The sequence below is a fragment of the Ovis canadensis genome, chromosome 7 (genome assembly GCF_042477335.2).
Source record: "Ovis canadensis isolate MfBH-ARS-UI-01 breed Bighorn chromosome 7, ARS-UI_OviCan_v2, whole genome shotgun sequence".
NCBI lineage: Eukaryota > Metazoa > Chordata > Mammalia > Artiodactyla > Bovidae > Ovis > Ovis canadensis.
In genome coordinates this window covers 38,304,787-38,329,387 of record NC_091251.1, presented here as the reverse complement: position 1 = coordinate 38,329,387, position 24,601 = coordinate 38,304,787, and the positions used below count along the sequence as shown (strand labels likewise).

Genomic DNA, 24,601 nt, shown 5'->3' with positions numbered 1-24,601 from the left:
GGACCACCAGGGAAGTCCCCAGAAGTGATATAAACAGCTGATGAATGTCATGGACACGTTGGAATCTTTTGTATTTGCCGACTCTGTTAATTTAAGAACAGAATGTTGAAGTGAGAGTATTTGTGATGATAGGTTTGAAGTACATGCACCTCAAACATTGTGATGATATTATGTTATTGTCTTTTTGTTTATATATTTGAGGAATTGGATAATTATATACTTTTCATTCATTATGAGAATACTGAAATCAGAAATTATCATCTCCATAATCAGACTTTCCTCTTCATTTTCATATTTATCATTATTTCAGCAGCAGCCCTGTTGGCTGGATTGATGGATGGAGGGAATCACTCGGTGGTGTCTGAGTTTGTGTTTCTGGGACTCACTCATTCATGGGAGTTCCAGCTGCTCCTCCTGGTGTTCTCCTCTGTGCTCTATGTGGCAAGCATGACTGGAAACATCCTCATTGTGTTTTCTGTGACCACTGATCCTCACTTACATTCCCCCATGTACTTCCTACTGGCCAGCCTCTCCTTCATTGACTTGGGAGCCTGCTCTGTCACTTCTCCCAAGATGATCCATGACCTTTTCAGAAAGCGTAAAGTCATTTCCTTTGGAGGCTGCATTGCTCAGATCTTCTTCATCCATGTCATCGGTGGGGTGGAGATGGTGCTGCTCATAGCCATGGCCTTTGACAGATATGTTGCCATATGTAAGCCTCTCCACTATCTGAGCATCATGAGCCCAAGGATGTGCATTTTGTTTCTGGCTGCTGCCTGGGTCCTTGGTGTCAGCCACTCCCTGTTCCAGCTAGCATTTATTGTGAATTTGCCCTTCTGTGGTCCTAATGTACTGGACAGCTTTTACTGTGATCTTCCTCAGCTCCTCAGACTGACCTGTACAGATACTTACAGACTTCAATTCATGGTCACTGTGAATAGTGGGTTTATCTGTGTTAGTTCCTTCTTTATACTCCTCATCTCGTATATCTTCATCCTGTTAACTGTTTGGAAACGCTCCTCGGGCAGTTCATCCAAGGCCCTCTCCACTTTGTCAGCTCACATCACTGTGGTTATTTTGTTCTTTGGTCCAACTATGTTTATCTATACATGGCCGCACCCCAGTTCCCAAATGGACACGTTTCTTGCTCTTTCTGATGCTGTTCTCACTCCTTTTTTATTTTTTATTTTTATTTTATTTTTTTTTTGTATTTTTAGTTTTTTATTTTTTAAATTTTAAAATCTTTAATTCTTACATGCATTCCCAAACATGAACCCCCCTCCCACCTCCCTCCCCATAACATCTTTCTGGGTCATCCCCATGCACCAGCCCCAAGCATGCTGCATCCTGCGTCAGACATAGACTGGCGATTCAATTCACATGATAGTATACATGTTAGAATGGCATTCTCCCAAATCATCCCACCCTCTCCCTCTCCCTCTGAGTCCAAAAGTCCGTTATACACATCTGTGTCTCTTTCCCTGTCTTGCATACAGGGTCGTCATTGCCATCTTCCTAAATTCCATATATATGTGTTAGTATACTGTATTGGTGTTTTTCTTTCTGGCTTACTTCACTCTGTATAATCGGCTCCAGTTTCATCCATCTCATCAGAACTGATTCAAATGAATTCTTTTTAACGGCTGAGTAATACTCCATTGTGTATATGTACCACAGCTTTCTTATCCATTCATCTGCTGATGGACATCTAGGTTGTTTCCATGTCCTGGCTATTATAAACAGTGCTGCGATGAACATTGGGGTACATGTGTCTCTTTCAATTCTGGTTTCCTCGGTGTGTATGCCCAGAAGTGGGATTGCTGGGTCATAAGGTAGTTCTATTTGCAATTTTTTAAGGAATCTCCACACTGTTCTCCATAGTGGCTGTACTAGTTTGCATTCCCACCAACAGTGTAGGAGGGTTCCCTTTTCTCCACACCCTCTCCAGCATTTATTGCTTGCAGATTTTTGGATCGCAGCCATTCTGACTGGTGTGAAGTGGTACCTCATTGTGGTTTTGATTTGCATTTCTCTAATAATGAGTGATGTTGAGCATCTTTTTGTTAGCCATCCGTGTTTGTTAGCCATCCGTATGTCTTCTTTGGAGAAATGTCTATTTAGTTCTTTGGCCCATTTTTTGATTGGGTCGTTTATTTTTCTGGAGTTGAGCTGCAGAAGTTGCTTGTATATTTTTGAGATTAGTTGTTTGTCAGTTGCTTCATTTGCTATTATTTTCTCCCATTCTGAAGGCTGTCTTTTCACCTTGCTTATATTTTCCTTTGTTGTGCAGAAGCTTTTAATTTTAATTAGATCCCATTTGTTTATTTTTGCTTTTATTTCCAGCATTCTGGGAGGTGGATCATAGAGGATCCTGCTTTGATTTATGTCTGAGAGTGTTTTGCCTATGTTCTCCTCTAGGAGTTTTATAGTTTCTGATCTTACATTTAGATCTTTAATCCATTTTGAGTTTATTTTTGTGTGCGGTGTTAGAAAGTGATCTAGTTTCATTCTTTTACAAGTGGTTGACCAGTTTTCCCAGCACCACTTGTTAAAGAGATTGTCTTTACTCCATTGTATATTCTTGCCTCCTTTGTCAAAGATAAGGTGTCCATATGTGTGTGGATTTATCTCTGGGCTTTCTATTTTGTTCCATTGATCTATATGTCTGTCTTTGTGCCAGTACCATACTGTCTTGATGACTGTGGCTTTGTAGTAGAGCCTGAAGTCAGGCAAGTTGATTCCTCCAGTTCCATTCTTCTTTCTCAAGATTGCTTTGGCTATTCGAGGTTTTTTGTATTTCCATACAAATCTTGAAATTATTTGTTCTAGTTCTGTGAAAAATGTGCCTGGTAGCTTGATAGGGATTGCATTGAATTTGTAAATTGCTTTGGGTAGTATACTCATTTTCACTATATTGATTCTTCCGATCCATGAACATGGTCTATTTCTCCATCTATTAGTGTCCTCTTTGATTTCTTTCATCAGTGTTTTATAGTTTTCTATATATAGGTCTTTAGTTTCTTTAGGTAGATATATTCCTAAGTATTTTATTCTTTTCGTTGCAATGGTGAATGGAATTGTTTCCTTAATTTCTTTTTCTACTTTCTCATTATTCGTGTATAGGAATGCAAGGGATTTCTGTGTGTTGATTTTATATCCTGCAACTTTACTATATTCATTGATGAGCTCTAGTAATTTTCTGGTGGAGTCTTTAGGGTTTTCCATGTAGAGGATCATGTCATCTGCAAACAGTGAGAGTTTTACTTCTTCTTCTCCAATTTGGATTCCTTTTATTTCTTTTTCTGCTCTGATTGCTGTGGCCAAAACTTCCAGAACTATGTTGAATAGTAGCGGTGAAAGTGGACACCCTTGTCTTGTTCCTGACTTTAGGGGAAATGCTTTCAATTTTTCACCATTGAGGATAATGTTTGCTGTGGGTTTGTCATAGATAGCTTTTATGATGTTGAGGCATGTTCCTTCTATTCCTGCTTTCTGGAGAGTTTTTATCATAAATGGATGTTGAATTTTGTCAAAGGCCTTCTCTGCATCTATTGAGATAATCATATGGTTTTTATTTTTCAATTTGTTAATGTGGTGAATTACATTGATTGATTTGCGGATATTGAAGAATCCTTGCATCCCTGGGATAAAGCCCACTTGGTCATGGTGTATGATCTTTTTAATGTGTTGTTGGATTCTGATTGCTAGAATTTTGTTGAGGATTTTTGCATCTATGTTCATCAGAGATATTGGCCTGTAGTTTTCTTTTTTTGTGACATCTTTGTCAGGTTTTGGTATTAGGGTGATGGTGGCCTCATAGAATGAGTTTGGAAGTTTACCTTCCTCTGCAATTTTCTGGAAGAGTTTGAGGAGGATAGGTGTTAGCTCTTCTCGAAATTTTTGGTAGAATTCAGCTGTGAAGCCATCTGGACCTGGGCTTTTGTTTGCTGGAAGATTTCTGATTACAGTATCAATTTCCGTGCTTGTGATGGGTCTGTTAAGATTTTCGATTTCTTCCTGGTTCAGTTTTGGAAAATTGTACTTTTCTAAGAATTTGTCCATTTCTTCCACGTTGTCCATTTTATTGGCATACAACTGCTCATAGTAGTCTCTTATGATCCTTTGTATTTCTGTGTTGTCTGTTGTGATCTCTCCATTTTCATTTCTAATTTTATTGATTTGATTTTTCTCTCTTTGCTTCTTGATGAGTCTGGCTAATGGTTTGTCAATTTTATTTATCCTTTCAAAGAACCAGCTTTTGGCTTTGTTGATTTTTGCTATGGTCTCTTTTGTTTCTTTTGCATTTATTTCTGCCCTAATTTTTAAGATTTCTTTCCTTCTACTCACTCTGGGGTTCTCCAACTCTTCCTTTTCTAGTTGCTTTAGTTGTAGAGTTAGGTTATTTATTCGACTTTTTTCTTGTTTCTTGAGGTATGCCTGTATTGCTATGAACTTTCCTCTTAGCACTGCTTTTATAGTGTCCCACAGGTTTTGGGTTGTTGTGTTTTCATTTTCATTAGTTTCTATGCATATTTTGATTTCTTTTTTGATTTCTTCTGTGATTTGTTGGTTATTCAGAAGTGTGTTGTTCAACCTCCATATGTTGGAATTTTTAATAGTTTTTCTCCTGTAATTGAGATCTAATCTTAATGCATTATGGTCAGAAAAGATGCTTGGAATGATTTCGATTTTCTTGAATTTATCAAGTTTAGATTTATGGCCCAGGATGTGATCTATCCTGGAGAAGGTTCCATGAGCACTTGAAAAAAAGGTGAAATTCGTTGTTTTGGGGTGAAATGTCCTATAGATATCAATTAGGTCTAACTGATCTAATGTATCATTTAAAGTTTGCGTTTCTTTGTTAATTTTCTGTTTAGTTGATCTGTCCATAGGTGTGAGTGGGGTATTAAAGTCTCCCACTATTATTGTGTTATTGTTGATTTCCCCTTTCATACTTGTTAGCATTTGTCTTACATATTGCGATGCTCCTATATTGGGTGCATATATATTTATAATTGTTATATCTTCTTCTTGGATTGTTCCTTTGATCATTATGTAGTGGCCTTCTTTGTCTCTTTTCACAGCCTTTGTTTTAAAGTCTATTTTATCGGATATGAGTATTGCCACTCCTGCTTTCTTTTGGTCTCTATTCGCGTGGTATATCTTTTTCCAGCCCTTCACTTTCAGTCTGTATGTGTCCCTTGTTTTGAGGTGGGTCTCTTGTAAGCAGCATATAGAGGGGTCTTGTTTTTGTATCCATTCGGCCAGTCTTTGTCTTTTGGTTGGGGCGTTCAACCCATTTACGTTTAAAGTAATTATTGATAAGTATGATCCCGTTGCCATTTACTTTATTGTTTGGGGTTCGGGTTTATACACCCTTTTCGTGTTTCCTGTCTAGAGGATATCCTTTAGAATTTGTTGGAGAGCTGGTTTGGTGGTGCTGAATTCTCTCAGCTTTTGCTTGTCTGTAAAGCTTTTGATTTCTCCTTCGTATTTGAATGAGATCCTTGCTGGGTACAGTAATCTGGGCTGTAGGTTATTGTCTTTCATCACTTTAAGTATGTCTTGCCATTCCCTCCTGGCCTGAAGAGTTTCTATTGACAGATCAGCTGTTATCCTTATGGGAATCCCCTTGTGTGTTATTTGTTGTTTTTCCCTTGCTGCTTTGAATATTTGTTCTTTGTGTTTGATCTTTGTTAATTTGATTAATATGTGTCTTGGGGTGTTTCGCCTTGGGTTTATCCTATTTGGGACTCTCTGTGTTTCTTGGACTTGGGTGATTATTTCCTTCCCCATTTTAGGGAAGTTTTCAACTATTATCTCCTCAAGGATTTTCTCATGATCTTTCTTTCTGTCTTCTTCTTCTGGGACTCCTATAATTCGAATGTTGGAGCGTTTCATATTGTCCTGGAGGTCTCTGAGATTGTCCTCGTTTCTTTTAATTCGTTTTTCTTGTTTCCTCTCTGATTCATTTATTTCTACCATTCTATCTTCTATTTCACTAATCCTATCTTCTGCCTCCGTTATTCTACTATTTGTTGCCTCCAGAGTGTTTCTGATCTCATTTATTGCATTATTCATTATATATTGACTCTTTTTTATTTCTTCTAGGTGCTTGTTAAACCTTTCTTGCATCTTCTCAATCCTTGTCTCTAGGCTATTTATCTGTGTTTCCATTTTGATTTCAAGATTTTGGATCATTTTCACTATCAATATTCGGAATTCCTTCTCCGGTAGATTCCCTACTTCTTCCTCTTTTGTTTGATTTGGTGGGCAACTCTCCTGTTCCTTTACCTGCTGAGTATTCCTCTGTCTCTTCATCTTGGTTATATTGCTGCGTTTGGGGTGGCCTTTTTATATTCTGATAATTTGAGGAGTTCTCTTTATTATGGAGCTTCCTCACTTTGGGTGGGGTTCTATCAGTGGCTTGTCAAGGTTTCCTGGTTAGGGAGGCTTGTGTTGGAGTTTTGGTGGGTGGAGCTGGGTTTCTTCTCTCTGGAGTGCAGTGGAGTGACCTGTAATGGGTTATGAGACATCAAAGGTTTTGGGATAATTTTGAGCTGCCTGTATATTGAGGCTCAGGGGAGTGTTCCTGTGTTGCTGGAGAATTTGCGTGGTATGTCTTGTTTTGGAACTTGTTGGCCCTTGGGTGGAGCTTGGTTTCAGTGTAGGTATGAAGGCTTTTGATGAGCTCCTATTGCTTAATGTTCCCTGAATTCAAGAGTTCTCTAATGTTTTCAGGCTTTGGGTTTAAGCTTCCTGCTTCTGGTTTTCAGTTTTATTTTCACAGTAGCCTCTAGACTTCTCCATCTATACAGCACCGATGATAAAACATCTAGGTTAAAGATGAAAAGTTTCTCCACCTTGAGGGACACTCAGAGAGGTTCACTGAGTTACAAGGAGAAGAGAAGATGGAGGGGGTAGTTAGAGGTAACTGGAATGAGATGTGGTGAGATCAAGAGAGGAGAGAGCAAGCTAGCCAGTAGTCACTTCCTTATGTGCGCTCTATAGTCTGGACCGCTCAGAGGTATTTACAGAGTTATACGGGGAAGAGGAGAGGGAGGAAGTAGACAGAGGTGACCAGGAGGATAAGAGAGAGGAATGAGTAGGAGAGAGACAAATCCTGCCAGTAACCAGTTCCTTAGGTGTTCTCTACCGTCTGGAACACACAGAGATTCACAGAGTTGGATAGAGAAGAGATGGGGGAGAAAAGAGACAGAGGCCACCTGGTGGAGAAAAAGGAGAGGCCAGAGGAGGAGAGAGTGGACAAGCCAGTAATCTCGCTCTCAGGTAAACTTGGGTAGTGAAGTTTGGGTTTTTAAATGTACAAAATTGACAACAAAGATTAAAAATCTGGAGTAGAGGTTGGATTTTCAAAGATACAATATTAAAGAAAAGCAGAAGGAAAAAGGAAGAAAGAAAAAAAAAGAATTATTGAAAAACAAACAAACAAAAAAAAACAAAACAAAACACCAACAACCATCCAAAGAGTATATTTGGTGTTTGCCTTAAAAAAAAAAAAAAAAAAAAGTCTTTTTTTTTAAAAAATAGTAATACTAGGTTATAGAAATAAAAATTAGAGGAGAAATAGAAGATTTAACAATTAAAAAAAAGCTCGGAAAAAAAAGAAAAAAAAAAGCAAAAGGCAAAAAAAAAAAAAGAATGATTTTAAAAATATTAAAAATTAAAAATATATCTGGCTCTTCTCTGATGTTATGGGCCGTGTGGGCTCACTTCCAAGGTGGTTCCCTCTGTTTAACTTCTTCTGTTTGCTGGTTTTTAGGCTCACTAGTTCAGTCGCGCTGTGGGGAGGGGGGATGCTGCAAACAAATAGCACTGTCGTGTGTACACAGTATCTCTGCCCCGCTTGACCTGTCCTTCCTCGCGGTGCACAAACCGCTCCGGCTCTACGATGCTCAGCCGGGAACCGTCTGGGGCCGGCCCTAGGCTGCGTGCACTTCCCCGGTCCAAGCCGCTCAGGTTCGGCCCTCAGGCAGCCCTCAGAGGCACAAATGCGGCTGGGACTGCGCTTTGTGCCCTTCCCAGGTCCGAGTAGCTCAGGAGTTTGGCGAGCGCAATCGCCGCGGCTTGTCACCTTTTCCGCCGCTGCCGCTCAGCTCTCTGGGTGGACCGCTGGCGCACCCCGTGAGGCAGACTGTGACTGTCCAGCACCCCCAGAAGTCTTAGCAAAGGAGCCTGCTTGCAGTTAGGTAAGTAAAGTCTCTCCGGGTCTGCAATTGCCCCTTTCCAGTCCTTACGGCTCTGGCTGCCTGTCCCCGGCGGGGAATGGTCTGTAGCCGGCTTTTTCCGTTCCGTCCTTTGTTCTGTGCTGGGTCCTGGCGGTGTCTTATGTTCGAGCTTTTCGCGTGGTAGCTATCCCACAGTCTGGTTTGCTAGCCCAAGTTAGATCGTTCTGGTTGCGCGTGGGGCGTTCCTGCCCGATTCTTACAAAGCTCTGCAGCCCGCGCCTCCCGCGCGTCCCTGCCCTGCCCCCACTTCCCAATGGCGGATGCAGGCGTCTGTGCTGCTTTTCCGCTGGGGGAGTTACTGGTGGGCTTGTAAACTCTTGGTTTTAATTATTTATCTATTTTTCCTTCCTGTTATGTTGCCCTCTGTGTTTCCAAGGCTCGCCACAGACTCGGCAGGGAGAGTGTTTCCTGGTGTTTGGAAACCTCTCTTCTTAAAATTCCCTTCCCGGGATGGGCTTCCCTTCCCGGGACGGAGCTCCCTCCCCACCTCCTTTGTCTCCTTTTTCGTCTTTTATATTTTTTCCTACCTGTTTTTGAAGACAATGGTCTGCTTTTCTGGTTGCCTGATGTCCTCTGCCAGCCTACAGAAGTTGTTTTGTGGAGTTTGCTCGGCGTTGAAATGTTCTTTTGAGGAATTTGTGAGGGAGAACGTGATCTTCCCGTCCTATTCCTCCGCCATCTTTCCCTCCCTCTCCCTCACTCCTTTTTTAAATCCAGTCATCTACACATTCAGGAACAAAGAGATGAAGGTAGCAATGAAGAGAGCTTTCAGACCATTCATGATTTTTAGAAAGATTTCATAAATGATATTAAAATGATCTTATCCTGATCATTATGTTGCCTGTATCTGGTATTATGAAATTAGCTCTTTCTAGTTCATTAGCTCATAAGTAGAGTGTTACCATAGTCTATAAGATTGCTTGTCTTCCCTAAAGAGAATAAACATTTAGACAAATAAAACCTTAATTAAAAATTTATATTTATTTATATGGGATTACACACATATGTTCTAATTATAATCATTTCTTTCTAGCTAGTTTCTTTACTTCTCTTTTCTTTCTAGATTTTAAACTGATAATTGTTTCAATTTGTCCATATATTTACTCATAATCTGCATCTTGAAGTAACCAAGATGCTGATTATTCCATTGATAATCTCCACATTTACCAAGAATGGGTCTTTTTCAAAGTATCTGATTTCAGACTAAGGAAATATCAGTCTCTCTGGCCTCCTTGTCTTCTTCCTCTTTTCTCACTACTCTCTCTTAATTACCAATATTTTTTATTGGTGACATAAACCCTGTTGGGAAGATTTTTGAAAGCCTAAATAAATGACACTACTGGTTTCCTACTGTTCACATATAGGTATATTCATGAACCAATTATTCATTCTTTTATCTGTCTCCTAAAACTATTCATTTCTCTTTATATATGGCATTGTATTTATTCTGTATCTGGAATTGTTTCTAAGAATACATTGAAGCACCCCAATATGTATGGCCTGGAGGAGATATAATTAGAGAGAGATATGATTCAAATATTCTCAATGCAAATTTATGAAACTTTTTGTAGTGCACTGTAAAAATCCAACATGAGTTTCCAGTGCTTGCCAAATGTCATAAGTCCAATATAGCCTATTTTTTCCATTTGTGTGCTGTGTGCTAAGTCACTCAGTTGTGCGCAATTCTTTGTGACCCCATGGACTGTTTAGCCTGCCAGGCTCCTCTGTCCATGGGATTCTTCAGGCAAGAATACTGGAGTGGATTTCCATGCCCTCCTCCAGGGGATCTTCCTGACCCAGGGTTCGATCCCACATTTCTTAAGTCTCCTGCATTGGCAGACAGGTTCTTTACCACTAGAACCACATGGGAAGCCCCAACATCCAGTCCAGATTCCTTCAAACCTACTCTGTACACAGGGATCCAAGTGATAGTCATAAATATCTAGTCTGTTCTTATCACCCTCCTTGGAGGAAGATTTTAAACTTTTCTTGTCTTTTCATTTTCCTAGAAACAGTATCCCACTACTTATCTCAGCCTTATCCTGTATAAATCTCCCCTCATTTTCTCTCAGTGTAGTTCCAGGTTTCACTCCCAGTGCCCTCTCTGGCCTCAAGGGGAAGCACAGATTGTTCCCCTTTCAGGGAATCTTTCGTCTTCCATTCTTAGGCAACATCTATTTATCATTTAGATTTTAGCATCAGTTGCTTCTTCAGGAAATCTTTACTGACTTTGTTGCTTACATCAAATCCTTCTATTACAATATGACAGTGTAATTTTCATGTTTGCAACTTTGCATTTGTTTCTGTGGTTGTTTAATATCTGCCTCTGGCTTTAGTATATAAAACCTCAAGATGGGGGAACTGTCAGTCATTTGCGCTGGGCACAGTCCTGGCAATGGGGTAGTCAATAAATATTAGGATAAGTAAATGAATTAATTTTATGCATCCTTTTGAATACTTTTAGTGTATTAAAATTTCTTTCTATATGATGTTTTATTTCTTTGTGTGTGTGTGTTTTCTTTTAATAACTTTGAAGGTTTATACTTAGTTTTAATTACTCATTGTATATAACATAGGTAATGCTATAATTTTGTGTTACCTCAAAGATAGTACCCATTGACTCCTTTCTGTGGGCTTTTGTAGCTCAGATTGTAAAGAATCTACCTGCAATGCCAGAGACCCAGGTTCAATCACTGGGTTGGAAAGAAGGAAATGGAGAAGGAAATGGCTCCTCACTATAGTAGAAATTAGTATACATGCTTTTTATCTTTTACCCACCCCCTATCCTTTTCCATTTCATCACTCAATTTTATTTGATTTCTTAATTCTTAGTTCTTTTAATCATTGCCTCTATACTTTAAAATAATAATTATTCACCTTTAAAGTAATTTTGAATCCCTTCTACTGTGAAAGATAAAGAAATCAGAATATTTCAGTAGAAATATTTTTGTTTTTAATTTTTTTTACTAATATAATTATTCTTTTTAAAATATACTTTCCAGGTTTATTGATATATAACTGACATGTAACTAATTACTCTTTATAGTGTCATAGTTTTTAACATTTGTATTCTGTTCTTTAACCATAGTCTTCAGGATTCCCAGGACTGTTTAATATTAAACTTCATAATTTACTATTACCATGTTATATCTGTTCATTTTTTGAATAGTGAAGTTTATTCTCTATTTTCTTCAGTAAGGCCTCAGGAGAACTCTGTTTCCTAAGCTTTATTTTTTTTTTGAAGTTTCTTTATTTTGTGCACACGAGGTTTGATAACCAGTTGGATTTGCCTTGATGTGACCCATGCTATATTTTTCCCGCCTGGTTTCTGAGAAGCCCTTTAGTCTGTAAATTCAATGCATCTTTTGTTTTGGAGAAGTTTTCTTTTGCTTTATTTTGAATAATTTCTATACTAAACATTATGAACTCTTTATAAGAAACACTAATTTTTAATTTGTTGGATATTATTTTAATCTATATTTTTCTTTAATCTTTTAAACTCCATTCTTCTTTTTAGAATATTTAAGCTTCCACTTTTTTCTTCTGTTCAGTTCAGTTCAGTCGCTTAGTCGTGTCCGACTCTTTGCTACCCCATGAACTGCAGCATACCAGGCCTCCCTGTCCATCACCAACTCCCGGAGTTCACTCAAACTCACGTCCATCGAGTCGGTGATGCCATCCAGCCATCTCATCCTCTGTTGTCCCCTTCTCCTCCTGCCCCCAATCTCTCCCAGCATCAGGGTCTTTTCCAATGAGTCTTTAGTGATCCTCATTTCTGTCACACTTTCATTTTGTTATTTACTTCTTGAAATTTCCAGTTTATTTTTTGTCATTTCATATTTTCTGTCATTTATTTAATTTGACTCATATTTTTTAAATGTCATTTCAGAAAGAAGATATCTTTACATTTTCGCTTATAATTTTCACTACTTCATGGCATAATCATCTATTATGTGTTTACTGTTTATCTTATGTCATTTTCCCTTTTCTTTCTTATTGAAGTATATTCACACAGGTCATCATTATTTTATAATAGAATCATTATACTATGAAATATAATTTTATCATCATTAATCTATTAATACACTAGATATTTGAAAGGATATCATGAAGGAGGAGGAGGTACGGGTGATTGTGATATATAATAGAAGGCAATTGAATTTTGGAATGTTGTTTTCAAAAAATATCTCTCAAGATAAATCCACACACCTATGGACACCTTATCTTCGACAAAGGAGGCAAGAACATACAATGGATTAAAGACAATCTCTTTGACAAGTGGTGCTGGGAAAACTGGTCAACCCCTTGTAAAAGAATGAAACTAGAACATTTTCTAACACCATACACAAAAATAAACTCAAAATGGATTAAAGATCTAAACATAAGACCAGAAACTATAAAACTTCTAGAGGAGAACATAGGCAAAACACTCTCCAACATAAATCACAGCAGAATCCTCTATGATCCACCTCCCAGAACACTGGAAATAAAAGCAAAAATAAACAAATGGGATCTAATTAAAATTAAAAGCTTCTGCACAACAAAGGAAACTATAAGCAAGGTGAAAAGACAGCCTTCGGAATGGGAGAAAATAATAGCAAATGAAGAAACTGACAAATAACCAATCTCAAAAATATACAAGCAACTTATGCAGCTCAATTCCAGGAAACTAAATGACCCAGTCAAAAAATGGGCCAAAGAACTAAATAGACATTTCTCCAAAGAAGACAATACGGATGGCTAACAAACACATGAAAAGGTGTTCAACATCACTCATTATCAGAGAAATGCAAATCAAGACCACAATGAGGTACCATTTCACACCAGTCAGAATGGCTGTGATCCAAAAGTCTGCAAGCAATAAATGCTGGAGAGGGTGTGGAGAAAAGGGAACCCTCTTACACTGTTGGTGGGAATGCAAACTAGTACAGCCACTGTGGAGAACAGCATGGAGAGTCCTTAAAAACCTGGAAATAGAACTGCCTTATGACCCAGCAATCCCACTGCTGGGCATACACACCGAGGAAACCAGAATTGAAGTAGACGCATGTACCTCAGTGTTCATTGCAGCACTGTTTATAATAGCCAGGACATGGAAGCAACCTAGATGTCCATCAGCAGATGAATGGATAAGAAAGCTGTGGTACATATACACAATGGAGTATTACTCAGCCATTAAAAAGAATACATTTAAATCAGTTCTAATGAGATGGATGAAACTGGAGCCGATTATACAGAGTGAAGTGAGCCAGAAAGAAAAACACCAATACACTATACTAACACATATATATGGAATTTAGAAAGAAGGTAATGATAACCCTGTATGCGAGACAGCAAAAGAGACACAGATGTATAGAATGGACTTTTGGACTCTGTGGGAGAGGGAGAGGGAGAGGGAGAGGGAGAGGGAGAGGGAGAGGGTGGTATGATTTGGGAGAATGGCATTGAAACATGTATACTATGTAAGAAACGAATTGGCAGTCTAGGTTCGATGCAGGATACAGGATGCTTGGGGTTGGTGCACTGGGATGACCAGAGAGATGATATGGGAGGGGGGTTCAGGACTGGGAACTCATGTACACCCGCGGCAGATTCATGTCAATGTATGGCAAAACCAATACAGTATTGTAAAGTAAAAAAATAAAAATAATTAATAAAAAATAAAGAGCACAGAAAAATAAAATAAAAAAAAAATAAAAATAAATAAAAAAATAAAGATGGAAAAGAAAATACCTCTCATTTGTTAGTATGACTCAAGCCTGGGCTGCTGGTCTAACTACTGACTCAGAGTGGAGTCATATTTGTTAATAAATATCATATATCTTATGATTTGTCTGTTTCTTCTCATTATGTAATGGCAACTGTCCGCATTCTGGATGCTTTCCTCCACTCCTTGCCGTGCTATACACATGGCCTAAGTATTTCAAAGGTGCTGTATCTGTATCTTTCTCTTTAAGTTCCACTATCCCATCACTTTCTAGTGTGAGGGTTCACACATTCTGATGTTGCTATTCAAAATGAAGATCACTGGTTTTATTCTCAACATAGCTACCTCTTTTTGAGACTATTGAACTTCCTGACTGATTCAAGATCTTTAGAGGCATGCATTTTCTTTTGGTGTTCATTCTTGTCCTATTTCAATTTTTATGGCATGTAGTTTTACTTTACATATCATGCCTTGGAATTGTAGGTAGATTTCCTGGTTTTTGTAAGAATGGAGTTCACATTTATATTTCATCTCATTATTTAAAGAAAGTTAGGGAGAAGCATTCCAAGACTGGAATCTTAGACTGAAACTCTGAATTTATTTACATAATTGAGGTTGACCTACAGTTTTGTCTGTTATGCATGCCTGAAATTTGGATTCAAGATCCTGTGCTTCATGAATCTGTTGGATAATATTAACTTTTCCATAATTTAAGAAAGAAAGAGAAGAAAAAATTGAGAAAGTCCTAAATTCATATATAGCTCAACCTTATAATATCTGTATAATATCAATAATTTTTCTGAGATTATGTGGTGACAATTATATCTACTTCACAATATGGTTCTTGGGCTTTAATAGAATATATATTAAAGTATTTTTTTAAGTCAATTTAAATCTCATTTCCTTATATATTCTCTTCACTTTCTTTTTCATGGAATATTGTGTGGTTTTATTTCTGTGTAATATTCTTCATACTTTTTAATATATTCTGTGTTTAAGTTAAATATTATTGTGATAATCAACATTTTAAAGGACAATTTAAAATGTTACTCTGGAATTCAACTTTAATCATCATAAAGTAAATATTTAAAGTAGCTTTAAAAGATGGTCAGTACTTGTTTATCATAAGAAACCTAAATGTCTCATTTCTTGTCATTAACAGCTTCTCTGCTTGGCTGCAGTGGGAAACCAAAATGACTGTAGATGATAATTCCCAGATCTCTGCAGCACCACTTGGTCACTAACCCCTGGGGTTATAATTAGCTGTTGCTCTGACTGTTTATATAACTATTTTTGTGTGTCTGTAATGATACTGCATAGGATCTGGTTGATTTTGGGAGAACTATATCTATGTGAATTCTTTTTTCCCCCCACTGTTTTAAACTTCTGCTTTATTTATTTTATTTTTTTATATCCATCTTTTTAAAAAATATAAATTTATTTATTTTAATTGGAGGTTAATTACTTTACAATATTGTATTTTTTTTTCAGGATGGGGAACACATGTATGTGAATTCTTAATGATGCTGTTCTCTTAGTTCCCTTGACAAAACAGGTAGGTGGGAAGGACAAAAGTAAAATCCATAGTGAGAAAATTACTGAGCCAAGGTTCTTGTTCCAGGAATGCAAAAACTGAGTTTTCCTCAGCGTGTGGTGATGTTAAACTTCTCTGTGGCAGTTTTTGGCTGGCACGAGAGAAGGAGAATGGATCAAGAATTAGGCTCATGAAGAAGACTCACATGTATGCAGAGTTAGGGTATGAGTAAGAGGAAGTACACACCAACACTTCAAAGAAGGGTAATAAAGTCGTAGAAGAATACCACGGAAGACTCAATTTATTGTATGACTACAAGTTTCCCAAGTGATTGTCCTCATTTTAAAATATTTAGTGTTTTGGTCTCATGTGCTTTTCTTTCTGGCCTGTGGCTTATGGTCAGTCTTGACTGTCTGGTTGTACTGTCCAATGACCAGAAGCCTTTTACACCTTTGTAACCTCCTTCTTCACTTGCCATTTCACTTTTCAGTCCTTTTCACCCTAATAGTTAAAGTGTTGTTTTTTTTTTTTTGGTTGATTTCAAGCTGCTGAGCATTGCTGGTGTGTGTTACAACAGAGTAGCTTGTAAGTTCTCTGCAATCTTTGTTATCCAGCCCCTAATGGGCACCTTTCATTAACTCTATCTTAAACAACTCTATCACATCTATTATATTATTCATACCTTAATTAACCTATTTGATGTTTATAATGTGTACCTATGAAATACTAGGCTGAAATCATCCGGTTGCAAAGCAGAAACTTATGTCAGATGGTGCCTCAGTTTTCTTATATTACTTCTCCTTTTATCACTGCCCCCCCCCTTTTCTTCGCTGTCATAGCATTTCTAGACTCCCTCCTTTTTTGTTCTGCTTTCATCCTTCGTTCTTGATTCACTCTTGTGTTTTGGCTTCTCTGGCTCACAGCCGATTGTCCTCCTATCTCCATGACTGTTCTGCCTAACTCATTGGCTCCTTTGCTTCCTTTCACACTGTCAGCATGCCATGTGAAACTGTCACTTGCTTAATGTAAATGTGATAATCCCTTTTCTCCATCATCACAAATTCCATGTCCAGCTGTCTTCTTTTTAAAAATGAATCCGTGACTATTCTATTCATGCATACATCTTGGTGTCATCTTTGACTTCTCTCTCTTTATGTTCACATTAACTTTAATCAGTCACCGATTCCTCTGGGTTTTTACTTCCCAGTATTTCTGCCTGCTATGTTTCTATTCTTATAGATAAAACTGTGTAGTCCTGATGCTTCTCCATGGCCTTCCTGATCTGTCTATTTCATCATTTTCTTAAGGGATTCCCTACCTCCATTGTTTTTTTTAACCTTTGATTGACCTATTCCAGTTATGGTTGGAGTATTTTCCCTAATGACTGACCTAATCATCAGTTCCTTGCTCCCAATCCTTCGTTGTCTCTCTACACTTATGTAATAATTCTTAAATAGGTTAGTTCTCAGTGTCGGGCAGAAACTAATCTTTACCAGTTTTCTCCTCTTCTCCAAAGCAACATTTGTGCTATAGACAAACTGCATGCTTCACTGTTAATGAATACCAAACTTACCTACTTTTAATGTTTTGTTGTTGTTGTTCAGTTGCTAAGTTGTGTTTGACTCTTGCCACCCTATGTACTGCAGTACACCAAGCTTCCCTGTCCTTTACTATCTCCCGGAATTTGCTCAAATCCATGTCCATTGAGTTGGTGATGCTATCTAGCCATCTCATTGTCTGCCATCCTCTTCTCCTTTTGACGTAAATCTTTCAGCATTAAGGTCTTTTTCAGTGAGCCACCTCTTCGAATCAGGTGATCAAAGTATTGGAGCTTCAGCTTCAGCATCAGTCCTTCCAATGAGTATTCAGGGCTTATTTCCTTTAGGATTGACTGGTTTGATCTTGCAATCCAAGGGACCATCTTCTTTAAATGAAATTTTAGTTCCTATGTTTGTGTATTATGATATTTACCGTCTCTAAAGCTATACACAGATGTCACATTTGCTGTGCTGCCTTTTCTCATCACTGTAGTTACTTTCCCTACTCTTCTCCTATATTAGAGAATCTGTTCCATGTCTGTGACCTCATCACACAGTGATGTATATTTATATACATGTTAGATAAGGATCAAACTTGTACAACATTCATAGAAAGCAAATCCATTTAAATTAGCAAATAAATAAGTGAGAAATTAAGACTGATAATAAAACATAAGACTTTGGTCTTAAGTAAACATCTGACTTTATAATGTGCCTAAACAACCTGTTTTCTCAAATTGCATAGTTAAATTGAAGATCAAAACTAAAGAATTCAATATACCTAACTCCGGGAGTTGGTGATGGACAGGGAGGCCTGGTGTGCTGCAATTCATGGGGATGCAAAGAGTCGGACACGACTGAGCGACTGAACTGAACTGAATCGAAAAAGGCAGTTTGGAGAATATTGTATTTTCCTGAACAACTGGTACTGTATAGTTTGGCTTCCTTGCCTCAGCTCAATACATATCTGCTCCTGGATGGACACAGCCTTTAGAAATCCCTCAAAACACCTGCCCTTCTCCTTTCTTCCTTCTTGACTCACTTTTATCCTTAAACGTTAAAGAAATATCCAATATTGTCTGAAGTGGTCAGGAAAAACTTAACTTTTTTAAGGTGAGGAATTGAACTTTATGATTTGGATTATAGGGATGGCAGTAGTGAAAGGGTCACAGCCTAAGCAGAGCACTAAGCTTCTTCCTGCATCCCTCAGGCAGTCTTAGGTTAATATCTCTCCTGAAGAGTACACTTATTTGGGAAATGTACTTAAGTGATTGGATACAAGTGTAGACATAAAAATTTATAAAACAAGGTCTAGGTTCAATACATTAGAATAATGAATGATTCAGATATTCGGGAATATTGTCAATCTTTGAAAGCCACGATGTAAATAGTCCTTACTATATTAAGTACTATTTATTGTGTCATACTGTGTGCTAGGTACTGAGGCAGATATGTTTACATACATATATCATTTATTTCCCACAACACCCTGCAAAACTGAAGCTCAGAGAGGTCAGATAATTTCGTCATTCTCACACAGCAAGTGAGCAACTGAGCCTCAATGAAAGAAAAAAAAAATCCTGGTTGACATCAGAGCCCAAACTATTAACTCTTTTACTGTAAGGCATGAAAGGAAATATGTGACATTTTGTATCTGTAGGACTGAAGAAGATAGAGATGAAAATTTGGGAATTATTTCTGGACTTTTGATATGAGCGTATACCCATGTGATAAATCCACGATATAGAAGAACCAAACGTTGAAAATAACTGTATTCTAACCTGCAGTAGTAGAAGCTGACAGGGCAGAGAGCCCTTCTGGGATAGTAGAATGTATAGAAAATGTACATGGGGGAGAATTTCATATATCTGCTGTGTATTGTCCTGTATACCTTTTTCGGCTTAGTATATGCTAGACTCCTCAAGTCATAATAAGAGTTGAATTTTTACTGTGAATTACATGTGTGTATCATTGTGCAGCATAAAAGGCAACCTGTCCATTCATTATCAAGTGTGATTTTCATAGAAACTTTGTGAGCCTGACAGGGCAGGTGATAGAAGCATCTGCCTTCCTTAAATGCAATCCAATGTTTCAAAGTCAGGAGCAGCCCTGAATCAGTGAATTAAAGGTGAGAGGGTGATATTCTCCTTAACTGACCTGGGTTCTCAGAAATACAGGCTATCGTATTTTGTACTCTCTGAACTCTGATGTGCTCTTTCTCTTTTCTCCTCTTGCTTCTTTTTTGTCATTTTGCACATCTTTTCGAATTTCCCCTCTATCCAATCTTTAAGATATTTTAAATATTTTAAATTTATTTGTTCTCCTGTCTCTCTATTTTACTTTTCTATACATCTCAGATTATTCCATATACTTCCTGAAAATAAGCTGAGTGCTGACTGTAGGTATGGAGATGAAATGTTAGCTAACCCCAATGAGAAATACGTTGTGAAGCCTTAGGTGCCTTCTCACTAGGAGACTATTCATCATGCTCCTATAAGTTTTAAAATGAGAAACTTTCCCTTAAGCATGTTGAAACTATTGAAAAAGATGGTGGAGAGAATCAAGAACAAACCAAAAAGAATAATAAAGATCACTGACCTGTAGTCATGGCTTTAATAAGGCTGTTTTAATATAACCTCACAGTTGAGAACTATTTGTTGACTTCTGTATGAATCTGGGTATATAATATGAGCTATATACACATGAATAATGGTAGGTAATATTAAAAGTCACCTTGATATTATGTAATTCAAGGTATTTCTTTCTCTTTCTATTTAGCTTTCACTAATTCTTTTTTTTTATAGTTTTATTTTTTTATTTTTATTTTATTTTTTTTTAGTTTTTTATTTTTTAAATTTTAAAATCTTTAATTCTTACATGCATTCCCAAACATGAACCCCCCTCCCACCTCCCTCCCCATAACATCTTTCTGGGTCATCCCCATGCACCAGCCCCAAGCATGCTGCATCCTGCGTCAGACATAGACTGGCGATTCAATTCACATGATAGTATACATGTTAGAATGTCATTCTCCCAAATCATCCCACCCTCTCCCTCTCCCTCTGAGTCTAAAAGTCCGTTGTACACATCTGTGTCTCTTTCCCTGTCTTGCATACAGGGTCGTCATTGCCATCTTCCTAAATTCCATATATATGTGTTAGTATACTGTATTGGTGTTTTTCTTTCTGGCTTACTTCACTCTGTATAATCGGCTCCAGTTTCATCCATCTCATCAGAACTGATTCAAATGAATTCTTTTTAATGGCTGAGTAATACTCCATTGTGTATATGTACCACAGCTTTCTTATCCATTCATCTGCTGATGGACATCTAGGTTGTTTCCATGTCCTGGCTATTATAAACAGTGCTGCGATGAACATTGGGGTACATGTGTCTCTTTCAATTCTCGTTTCCTCGGTGTGTATGCCCAGCAGTGGGATTGCTGGGTCATAAGGTAGTTCTATTTGCAATTTTTTAAGGAATCTCCACACTGTTCTCCATAGTGGCTGTACTAGTTTGCATTCCCACCAACAGTGTAGGAGGGTTCCCTTTTCTCCACACCCTCTCCAGCATTTATTGCTTGCAGATTTTTGGATCGCAGCCATTCTGACTGGTAGCTTTCACTAATTCTTATAGAGTCAAATCAGTATCTCTACCCTGGGAGCGGCCTTCCCCACCTGCTATTGCTGACACTAATAATCTTCTATTATTGAATGTCTAAAACACATTCCAAATATTTATCTTGCTATTCACTTGACATGTGTTATATCCACATTAGACAGTATTTGTTATGTGTTCAATTCATGTTTTTTCAACTGTTTTCTCAGCTCTTTGATTTACAGGAGTTTTTTTTTTTTTTAAAGTTCTTATGAACAAAATTGTCAATAATAGCTAGTATGTTTACATTATAGCTAGTGAGTTTAACTGACCTTTTTTAAGGATAATAAAATTTAGGATGAGCAAAAGAAAGGTCTCCTTAGAGACAACAACTTAAGTGTTTTACAGTTGTAATGACCAGTTGCATAACCAGCAAAAAGGACACGTCAGTACAGAAATATATTCGCAGTGAATAACCACTTTCCCAAATATAATTTTCTATTTTACTAGTCAAATAATCTCTAACTATGCACTCACTTTATATATTTTATTTATTATTACACTAATTATATAATTTAGTGTTAATAATGGACATTATATGGAAATAGTGTTTTGTGGATTTTTATTTTGCTTGATTATTTTCTCTGGAATAAGAGTCAAGAGCTCTAGGTTATGGCCCCCAATTCTAGTTGTGTGAACCTGGTTGGGGGTTTTTCATGTGATTGATAATCACCTTGGACAAAATGGCCCATAAATAATTTCATGAAAACTTTCCATCCATGCTGAGCACATATTCTTTTCCTCACCAAAGCTTTGAAGGTTTTTCAACAATTACTAAGCTTCTTGCCCCCATCCTGCCCCCACCATGCCTCCATTACTTTCCCATGTACATCCATCCTATCAGTCCTCTCCCTTGCTGATTCTCTCTGCCCTGATGAGCAGGAGACAGTGGTTATTCCCTGCCCACTACTCCAAGCCTCAGGTTTATGGTAACACTGTGCAGCTTGAGACTGTGGACCATCGGACTGGGATGTGATAGCACAGTCAATGCATGCAGATGAGAGTAGAAAGACATTCATGCCGGTGGTGGTGACCCAGACATAGTGACAGCTTCTGTCAGGTTTGCAGACTGGGTGAATGAGGGCATCAGTCAGATGGCCCTTTGAATGAGAAGGTCTGGAATTGTACCTCAAAAAATGGATAACAGTATAGCTGTTCTGTTGCTTTTCACTAGGTCTGAAAATAATTAACCTCTAGTAGGTGTTCTCAGGGAATACCTTCTACTACAGGGAGTGATTGAGATGAGTGTCTGGACAGAGAAACACAACACTGTTGTCTGCTCACTCTCCACCTCACATATAAATACTATGTATATTAAAGAACTAAATTCTGTGTCATGTTTTATATAGTATGCCGCCGCTGCTGCTGCTAAGTCGCTTCAGTCGTGTCTGACTCTGTGCGACCCCATAGACAGCAGCCCACCAGGCTCCTCTGTCCCTGGGATTCTCCAGGCAAGAATAGGAGTGGGTTGCCATTTCCTTCTCCTTATATATAGTATGATTTAAGATCAAAAAGAAAGCTTATTTGCCCTCCTAAAATGTGACTTATATTTGATATTCCTATTTTATAATTGTAAATCGAAAGTATGAGATACAAATTGCCTTTAAGATTAAATATCTGAACAGATTTCCAAGCCAAGTAAGCAGGATAATATCAAACCTTAAAAGAGGTAACCGTGCAGGCGGTACTGAGTACTTCTAAGGATAGAGGGATCTCAGTGGACTTAAAGGTAACAACAAACTGAGGCACTGATGAATTACAACTTAATATTGCAACTATTTCAAGTGCTGACCTCAGTACCTTCACATGTATGGAGAGAAAGCAAATGTTTTCAGAGATTTTTTACATCATCTGTGACTTTAGGAATATACCTTAGCAGAAAGTGCAGAAATCCCTCAGATACACATTTATTAGACCTGGAGAAAGCCTTTCACACTTAGCTACTGTAGGTTCCATTATGAAAGCCTTACTGAGTATTGAGTGCAGTTTAGATATTTGTAGCCATGAAAAATTATGTGGAAACTAGAGGCACCCAGAATAGCCATGAATATGATAAAATGTGATGGAAAGCTGTGTTTGTTTTATTTACTAGAATCTGCATACTTCTCCTGTCCTGTTGTACTTGCAGGGCCTCCAATTTTACATACCCTAGTATTTTCTTAATCTACAGTCTATTCTAATCTACAGTCTATGCTAATTCAGTATCTATTCATGTCTCATGTCCCGTTCACTCCAGGTGCCAACTGACCAGTCAATGTTTTCCTCTCATCACTACTTTTTGTAAATTGTGAGAAAAGTGGATTATGAGATATACATAAAAGCATAATGGGATATTTTGGAAATGTGGAATAATCAGTATCAGAAGAGATTTAAACAGCTGATGAAGTCATGGACACTTTTGTTCTTGTTTAATGTGTTAATTTGAGAGCAGAGCATTGAAGTGTGAGTATTGATGATGTTTGAAGTATGTTGCAGCCCACACTTTGTGATGATATAGTGTTAATTATTATTATTATTTTTTGTATATTTGATGAACTGGATAATTACATACTTTTCATTCAATATGAGGACATTGAAAAATCAGAAATTATCATCTCCATAATCAGACTTTCCTCTTCATTTTCATATTTATCAATATTTCAGTGGCAGCCCTGTTGGCTGGATCGATGGATGGAGGGAATCACTCGGTGGTGTCTGAGTTTGTGTTTCTGGGACTCACTCATTCATGGGAGTTCCAGCTGCTCCTCCTGGTGTTCTCCTCTGTGCTCTATGTGGCAAGCATGACTGGAAACATCCTCATCGTGTTTTCTGTGACCACTGATCCTCACTTGCATTCCCCCATGTACTTCCTACTGGCCAGCCTCTCCTTCATTGACTTGGGAGCCTGCTCTGTCACTTCTCCCAAGATGATCCATGACCTTTTCAGAAAGCGTAAAGTCATTTCCTTTGGAGGCTGCATTGCTCAGATCTTCTTCATCCATGTCATCGGTGGGGTGGAGATGGTGCTGCTCATAGCCATGGCCTTTGACAGATATGTTGCCATATGTAAGCCTCTCCACTATCTGAGCATCATGAGCCCAAGGATGTGCATTTTGTTTCTGGCTGCTGCCTGGGCCCTTGGTGTCAGCCACTCCCTGTTCCAGCTAGCATTTATTGTGAATTTGCCCTTCTGCGGTCCTAATGTACTGGACAGCTTTTACTGTGATCTTCCTCGGCTCCTCAGACTGGCCTGTACAGATACTTACAGACTTCAATTCATGGTCACTGTGAATAGTGGGTTTATCTGTGTTAGTTCCTTCTTTATACTCCTCATCTCGTATATCTTCATCCTGTTAACTGTTTGGAAACGCTCCTCGGGCGGTTCATCCAAGGCCCTCTCCACTTTGTCAGCCCACATCACTGTGGTTATTTTGTTCTTTGGTCCAACCATGTTTGTCTATACATGGCCGCACCCCAATTCCCAAATGGACAAGTTTCTTGCTATTTTTGACGCGGTTGTCACTCCTTTCTTGAATCCAGTTATTTATACATTCAGGAATAAAGAGATGAAAGCAGCAATGAAGAGAGTATGCAAACAGCTAGTGATTTATAGGACAATTTCATAAATGATGTGATAGTCTTCTCACTAACCATAAAGTAGCTTTATGCTTCTGTCTTTGGTATTTTAGGTCAGGAAATTGCAGCATCAAATTTTGCTTTGAGTGTTGTCAGATCTGTAAATAAATAAATAAATGTATTTATTCCTGGTAGCCATTAAATACTATACCTCTGTATCTATGTAAGTCCCATTTAATTACTTTCAGCAGTGTTTTCAGATTTTGGTGAGTAAAACTTGCATATCTTATTTTGAGAATCATCCTAAAATTTCCATATTTTTGATATGGTTATAAATTGTACTTTTGGGGTTTAATGTAGA

At 38.0% G+C, this 24,601-nt stretch overlaps 2 protein-coding genes across 2 annotated transcripts; both read left to right on the top strand.

Moving 5' to 3' along the window:
- The first annotated feature begins 324 nt into the window (after positions 1-324).
- LOC138443469 (olfactory receptor 4F3/4F16/4F29-like) lies at positions 325-9,052 on the top strand. Its single transcript, XM_069595959.1, has 2 exons — positions 325-1,163; positions 8,944-9,052. Exons 1-2 carry the CDS (start codon positions 334-336, stop codon positions 9,050-9,052), a joined length of 939 nt encoding a protein of 312 aa, XP_069452060.1. The 5' UTR covers positions 325-333.
- Positions 9,053-23,342: 14,290 nt separating this feature from the next.
- Positions 23,343-24,290, top strand: LOC138444141 (olfactory receptor 4F3/4F16/4F29). Its single transcript, XM_069597468.1, has one exon. The coding sequence runs from the start codon at positions 23,352-23,354 to the stop codon at positions 24,288-24,290; it is 939 nt and encodes a 312-aa protein (XP_069453569.1). The 5' UTR covers positions 23,343-23,351.
- The last annotated feature ends 311 nt before the right edge of the window (positions 24,291-24,601 follow it).

Bases quoted from the DNA above. Each gene is read 5' to 3' on its own strand.
- LOC138443469 (XM_069595959.1), top strand. From the start codon at position 334: ATGGATGGAGGGAATCACTCGGTGGTGTCTGAGTTTGTGTTTCTGGGA. The intron at 1,164-8,943 runs TCTCACTCCTTT...TCCCTCCCTCTC, and splicing joins CTTGCTCTTTCTGATGCTGT to CCTCACTCCTTTTTTAAATC.
- LOC138444141 (XM_069597468.1), top strand. From the start codon at position 23,352: ATGGATGGAGGGAATCACTCGGTGGTGTCTGAGTTTGTGTTTCTGGGA.